Source organism: Sturnira hondurensis, unplaced genomic scaffold (assembly GCF_014824575.4).
Source record: "Sturnira hondurensis isolate 20B ecotype Veracruz unplaced genomic scaffold, ASM1482457v3 Scaffold0020237, whole genome shotgun sequence".
Lineage (NCBI taxonomy): Eukaryota > Metazoa > Chordata > Mammalia > Chiroptera > Phyllostomidae > Sturnira > Sturnira hondurensis.
In genome coordinates this window covers 9,300,856-9,308,581 of record NW_028092868.1, presented here as the reverse complement: position 1 = coordinate 9,308,581, position 7,726 = coordinate 9,300,856, and the positions used below count along the sequence as shown (strand labels likewise).

At 36.8% G+C, this 7,726-nt stretch overlaps 1 protein-coding gene across 2 annotated transcripts; it reads right to left on the bottom strand.

Moving 5' to 3' along the window:
• Positions 1 to 452: 452 nt before the first annotated feature.
• On the bottom strand, positions 453 to 4,043 carry CCL20 (C-C motif chemokine ligand 20). Of its 2 annotated transcripts, none has more exons than XM_037029299.1 (4): positions 3,811 to 4,043; positions 2,484 to 2,595; positions 1,533 to 1,610; positions 453 to 902 (listed from the first exon to the last, which is right to left on the bottom strand). In XM_037029299.1, exons 1-4 carry the CDS (start codon positions 3,887 to 3,889, stop codon positions 875 to 877), a joined length of 297 nt encoding a protein of 98 aa, XP_036885194.1. In that variant the 5' UTR covers positions 3,890 to 4,043; the 3' UTR covers positions 453 to 874. The 2 variants fall into 2 exon arrangements, with proteins under 2 accessions (XP_036885194.1, XP_036885193.1); XM_037029298.1 differs by having other exon boundaries at positions 2,484 to 2,598; positions 3,811 to 4,040.
• Between the last annotated feature and the right edge of the window lie 3,683 nt (positions 4,044 to 7,726).

Below are 7,726 nucleotides of genomic sequence, written 5' to 3'. Positions count from 1 at the left end.
TTCTCAAAATCTTCTAAAATATCCACATATTCCAAGACTTAAATCAACAGACTTTGATCCTGCAGGTATATGGGTGCAATTTGTTATTTTTAAAAAGTTTGTACCAGCTTAAATGATAATAAAAAATTTTAAATGAAAAAATAAAATATTGATATAAAAATAAATAAAAATGAAAAAAATTACATTACTAAACACTGAAATATGAATCTCAGCTATAAGGACCTTTCTAATTTCTAATTTGGATGACTTTGAATGAAAAAAAAACTTTTTCATTATAATATATATAGAATAAAGTCCTGGACCACGAGGGATAAAGATAAAGGGAATAACTAGGTAGGATTGAGGAATGTAATTTTTCAGAAAACGTTTGTATTTCCTAATATAGCTTAAATTTTTTTAATATATCTTAAATGCTATATAACAATCAACAAACAATTTTTGGTTCTTTTATTTTTAATATTTATTCTCATCACTTTTATCTTTTATAGGTAATTACAACAATTTAGGGGAAAAAACGATATAAACAGAAGAATGTTAAATACTTAAAAAAAAAAAACCAGATCTGCTTGCAAAAAAGTTCTCCAGTGCATAATGTTATACATTGTACTAAACAGTGTATGGGAAATTATTATTAAATAGCAAAACACATACACAAAGCCCACATACATAAATAACTTAACATAAAATAGCTTGACTCTGATGCAATGCTTAACAAAGCAAAGTAGGATGCAATGGGTATCAACTTCGTTAAGTGGACAAGTCCGATGATACAAATCAGTAAGTGATAAACCCTCAAGGCCGTGCACATGAACCCACCACCTCGAGCGGGGTTCTTTTTGTTCTTCAGCTGTATCCAATTTCCTTCCAGAGAGCATCAGATTTTCATCTTTTTGGCATTTTGGCTGTGAAGAGAAAGAGAAGAAACAAATAAGCAATGACAGAGTAACTGGTTGGCAGGGAGGGCTCCCATACCTCACCATTGCCTCTCATCCCCTATTCTCATCTCATGTTGCTCAGCAGCTCTGAGTGTAGATGAGGACATCGAGGCTGAGAGAGGAAGAGCCCCGCCCACCAAAGCTCAATGAGCTACAGAAACAGGACGTGAACACGTGCACTCTGTCTTCAAATTCTGTGTCTACAGCGCCCTGGTGTTCGATGGCTTCTGTCTGTTGATAAGATGTGACTCGCTATTATCATAAGTGTAAATTGGAACCACTGTTCTCTTGCTCACTGTTTATTTCTCAGTTTTTAACAAATGAATGTCATGAAGTCAAAGAATCAAACAGCTCCTGAATATCAAACACCTAGAGGAATGTAATACTTCATGTGAAAAATTAAATTTTCAAAAATAAAAAAGTTTTATAAGTGGAAAAAATGAATTTTGCTTTTGCTGGTCCAACTCCAATTTCCCTTTCCAAAATTCCACAGTGCTTAGGCTGAACAATCCCAGCAAGCCTAGGATCTACCACGCTGGCCACTGCCCTTGCCCCGCACATTTGCAAAGAGGCTGATAGATTGTGACTGTTTCATACCTGAGGACATACATGGCATGTGTCACCCATTTCTTCTTTGGATCTGCACACACGGACAATCCTCTCTTTGTGTGAAAGCTGAAAAAATCAGAAAATTTGATTTGTGTTTAAAGAGTTTCAAGTGGCTTTTTCATGGAACATACAACGGAAATTTCATATTTCAACCGATTGCTCCACACACTAAATATTTCATTTATTTCAAGGTGAAAAAAATTTTAAAAAACTGTCCCAATAAAGCTTGATGCAAGAAATGAAAGGGATGCTCCTTGACTTTCTCTACAATTTAACAAATTGCTGTGCAATGGCAGAAAAATAAAGTCCCAGAATATATATTATTATATATAATATATATTACATATATATTATATATAATTCCAAAGTATAATATCCTCTATATATCAAGAATATTGTACATGCCAGTATAATTATTCTGAATTTTTACTTACAGCCTCAGCCATTTTCTGTTACAATATGCTCATTTTAAAGTCTATGTTTCCCACATTTTCCTGAGATAGCACTTTAGTAGCCTATAAGTTTATCTTAGAAAGTGATTTTGCCCCTACTATGTTTCTTTTTTAAAACTGAACTTTTGCCTTCTCCTAAGTCTTATCCAAAGTGAGCTTTGAGTCAAGTCTCCTCCTGTCATCATAGAAGCATGTCCGGCTTTGGGTGGTGAATGCCCAATGCAAAGTACAGACCACATAGTACAGAACTGCACATCTGAATGTTATATAATTCTATACACCAATAAATTGAATAAAATTAAAATATATATGTGTCTACATGTAGATAAACAAGTGAGCTTTGAAATAGGCAGCCACTACTAAAACAGAGCTACCTTTGCCACATTTGTTATTTCCGAATGAAACGCCAAAACAGGCAAAAACATTTTATTCCTGAAATTCCCATGTACCCCTGGTACCACTGAGTTAAAATCAATTAATAACTTACATGACTGCATCGATGTCACAAGCTTCATTGGCAAACTGCCTTGAGAAGCTCTTGATATTTCTGGCACGAAGCATGTGGACTGTGTACCGAAGGCAGCAGTCGAAGGTGCTTGCTGCTAAAAAGAAAAGAAAGGTTTTGAGTCCACACAAGGAGACCCCTCTGTGATAGGTATTATGAAACTCCCTGTAGTTGTGAAAAACCTGGAATGTCCACACAAGGAGACCCCTCTGTGATAGGTATTATGAAACTCCCTGTAGTTGTGAAAAACCTGGAATCTGATTTATGGGGTAAATAAATTACTTGGGGGAACAGTTCCAGTGTCTTTGAGTCTTTGAGACCCGATTTAACGTAGTTTCCAGTTCCTTAAAAAAGTAGTTTGTGTGTGGGGAATTCAATAATATAGTGCAGAAGCAAATAACTTGTCATAAAAGGAGTGTCTTTACTAGAAAACACAAACTGTCTTAGTTCATTCCTCTACAATTACTCAAGAATATGAGTAACTGCCACTCAAAGAAACTCTCACAGATAAACTTGCAAATGCAGAAAATGAATAAACTGGCAGGTTTCCATCTGTTATCTGGCTACTGAGTATTGAGGGGAAAGACAAGATTTTACAGAGGAAAATGTGATTCATAAAGGATGCTTTTATAGGAGCTAGAACTAGAGCACTATTATAGTGCTCTATAAATTATCATAGAAATTATAATACAATGGAAGTTTTTCATTTTGCTCATAAAAGTCCCACAGGTGCATTTTTAGGAATGTGCCTGCTGCTAAAAGTGGTGTTCTCTATAGCAATAAAGCACTACTTGGACATTCATCCAAGTCACATTATAATCAGATGTAAGACAAGGATAAAAGATATCACAAAGTTGGCAAGAGATATCCCAGAGGCCTTGCAAAAATGAAGAACTCAGGTGCTACAAAGGATGAGGTTTAAACTTCACTGAAACTAGTTGGGAGATGAGAAAGTTGGGGAAGTGAAAGCACTCCTTACATTTCAGAATGACTCCATTCACTGGTAATATTACCCAATTCTCATCACTCCCAGAAATAGCACTTTGGCAGAATGCTGGAGCTCAGGGATCTCTCTGAGGCTTCCTACCCCCCCAAAATCTGCAGGGGTTGACAGCACAGAGGAAAAAGCCTGACAAGCAGCAAGAACCCTTCCTGTCTTCATTTATCAATAAGCTGACAACTCCCATTGATCCTTTTGGAAGACTTTCTAACAGGCTTCCTTCCTTTGGGGACCCCCAGATGAGCTCAAGGCTTAGAGGAAAATGAAACTAGTCCTTCCTTCCATGCCAGCAGGAAGAGAGACACTTACCTTCCGACTGGCTGCAGAGGTGGAGTAGCAGCAGTGACATCAAAGCAGCCAGGAGCAAACACTTGCTACTGTTCATCATCTTCAGCTCAGAGGATAGATGTGCACGGTGCTGAGTACCCAGTGCCCTGGGAGAGTTGCTGAACTCTGGTAGCAACCTGAGACTTAGATGGCACTACTTATAGCAATTATTGGGAATGTACACACAAGGCGTGTTCTCCCACGGGGCTTTCCCCATCGATAGACCTGCCCCATCCTGTCGTCACAAAGAAAAAACCCACAGGGAAAACTTCCTGCCTTCCTCTTCTTGTTGGGAAAGTATGAAGGTCAAAGTGGGAAAGGGAAGGAAAGGGGAAAATCCTGTTAATTCTTCAAAGATTCCCATCCAGTTTTAATCAAATCTTTTATCTCTGAAAAGAGAGGACATGGCTTAGCAGTAGTACAAAGGTCAGCCCCGCAAAGGAACATTCCAGAACTCCTATTGTTATACTCTATTTGCTTTCCAAAGCCAATCAGAGAGGGGGAGGATTCCAGACATACCCAAGAACCATTTATAATTGCTAGTTTGTGTTTACCTGTCACCCAAGATCTTGAATTTCTAGGCTACCTTTCAGATCAGGTAACATAACAATGCTGTAGAAGTATCTCCAACTTCTGTGGCAAATACCAACCCTTAAGAAACATTCAAGCCTCATCCTGACCAGGTGGCTAAGTTGTTTGGAGCATCATTCCATACACCCAAAGGTTGTGGGTTCAATTCCCAATCCAGGTACATGCCTAGGTTGTGGGTTCTATCCCACGTGGCATATGGAATTCATATTTCTCACTCTCTCTTCCTTCTTCTCTCTCTAAAATCAATAAACATATCCTCAAGTGAGGACTTTTTTAAAAGGGGCTCAGGTCTCAGCTTCCTCTTCATTTTGAATCAACTCTTCTCAGAGTCTGCTTCATTAACAGGACTCTAACCAATAGTACAGCCCAGCAAGTAATGTTTGCTCCTGGCTGCTTTGATGTCACTGCTGCTCCTCCACCTCTGCAGCCAGTCGGAAGGTAAGTGTCTCTCTTTCTGCTGGCATGGAAGGAAGGACTAGTTTCATTTTCCTCTAAGCCTTGAGCTCATCTGGGGGTCCCCAAAGGAAGGAAGCCTGTTAGAAAGTCTTCCATTAACCTGCCCTAAACTCCTCAGGTTAATGTGGTTATGTGACTCAACCCAAACTCCAGAAGGGTTGAGAATGAAGAAGACTGTCATCAGTGGCTAATCAATAAAACAAGTGTCAAATAATAGTGATGATGATGACGATGATGATGATGATATAATAAGAATCCTCCACTAAGGAGAATATCATTGTGTGCTAGGGAGTGGGTTTGCAGAACAGGTGAACTATAAAGAAGCAATGCACGTGTGTTTGGTGGGGGTGACAGAATTGTTTTTATGCTATCCTGGGCATGGTTACACATATCTACCTGTGTGGTTAAAATCATAAAGCTGTACATCCAAAGAAAAAAGTGAATTGTATTATATGATCATTTATGAATAAATAACATTGCAATCATTTTTTAAACTGTCCACTAAGCACAAATGAGTTGAAAAGATAAACCACCATCAAACAATAAACAGAAGAGAACTGGAGTTGCTCTGCTTATGTCTAAAAAGATAAAAACAGATTATAAAACAAAAATGTAACTAGAAATGAAGAGGAAGTTCCGTAATGATAATGTATCAATTCATCCAGAAGATATAAAAGTTATAACCAAATATACCTCAATAGCACTTCAAAATACATAAAGCAAAACTGACAAAATTGAAAAGAAAAATAGACAATTAAACAAAATTTGAATATGTCAATACCATATTTTTAATAGTAAGTAGAATTCCACTGCTAGGATTATACCCTAAGAACCCTGAAACACCAATCCAAAAGCACCTATGCACCCCAATGTTCATAGCAGCACAATTTACAATAGCTGGAAGCAACCTAAGTGCCCATAAGTAAATGAATGGGTCAAAAAACATTGGTACATTTTCACAATGGAATATCACACAGGAGTAAGAAAGAGGGAGCTCCTACCCTTCCAACAGCGTGGATGGAACTGGAGAGCATTATGCTAAGTGAAATAAGCCAGGAGGTGAGGGACAAATACCACATGATCTCACCTTTAACTGGAACCTAATGAACAAAACAGACAAGCAAGCAAAATATAACCAGAGACATTGAAATTAAGAACAATCTGACAGTAACGATAGAGGAGGTAGGAGGAGATAATGGGGACAAGGAGGGAAGGGTTTTCAGGAACAACTATAAAGAATACATGGACAAAACCAAAGGGGGTGGGTGGAAGCAAAGGAGGGAGGTGGGGATGGCTGGGGTGGGGGGAATGATGGAGGGTAAACGCAGACAACTGTAATTGAACAACAATAGAATAATTTTTTAAAAAAGAAAACCTAGACAAAATATCCACAAGAAAATAAATATTTGAACAACACTCTACACCAAGTAAAACTAACAGAATAAAACACTTTATCCAACATCAGCAGAATAGGCATTCTCCATACAGAACAGTGTCCAATAGAAATCATATGCTAGGACATAGAATAAGTCTTCATAAATTTAAAATGATTGAGATCATCCAAAGTGTGTTTTCAAACCACAATGTAATTAAATTAGAATTCAGTAACAGAAGGAAATTTGGGAAATTCACAAATACATGGATATTAAACAAATACATGGAAGGAAATTTGGGAAATTCACAAATACATGGATATTAAACAATTTCCCAGAAGGCAATTTGGGAAATTCACAAATACATGGATATTAAACAATTTCCCAGAAGGCAATTTGGGATATTCACAAATACATGGATATTAAACACAAATACATGGATACATTCCTAAGCAGCCAATATGTCAAAGAAGAAATCAATAAAGGAGGCCATGAGAGACGGCCACACATTAATGTTTCTCTCCTTTTTCTCCCTCCCTTCCCCTCTCTAAAAATAAATAAAATCTTTAAAATAAAATAAAATAACTCCGGGATTCAGCAAAAGCACTGCTCAGAGGGAGACATAACAAGGATAACAGAAATAGGGGACAGCAGAACAATAAATCAGTGGAACCAAAAATTGGTTCTTCAGAAAGATTAACACAATTTACAAGCTTTAACTGAACTAATCAAGAAATAAGGGCAGGAAGGCCTGAAGAATGAAGAGAAAACAAATTGCTGAACTCAGGAATTGGAAAGGGAGTATCTCTACCAAATTCAAGACATGAAAAAGGACTTAAAGAAAATACTATGAAAAACTGAATGCCAATAAATTACATAATGTAAACAAAAGGGACAAATTATTAGAAAGACAAAAATTACTGAGACTGACACAAGTAAATGTAATATATTTGAATAACTTCATAATAAGTAAAGATATCAAATTGGTAACTAAAACTGTTTCTATAAAGAAAAGTCCAGACCCAGACGACTTCACTAGTAAATTATACCAAATACTCAAAAAATTAAAATCAATTTTTCACAAATATTTCCAGAAAGTAGAAGAAGGAAGAATTTCTAACTCATTCTATGAAGACAATCTTACATTGATATCAAAACAAGAAAAAAAATCACAGAAAAGCTACAGGCCAATATCTCATATAGGCACAAAAATCCTCAACAAAATAGTAGTAAGCTGTACCCAGCAGCATATGTAAATATAGCCAAGTGGGATTTTCCTAGGATATGTAGCACATATACTAACAATAAAAAACAAAAACCATATGAAAATATTTGATTATATCTAACCAGGAATTAACTCACTAAATTAGGAGTAGTATAGAACTTCTTCAACCTGATAAAGATCGTCTATGCAAACCCCACAGCTAACACCGTACTTAATACTGAAAGGCGGAACACCTTCCCCCTGAGTTTAAGAA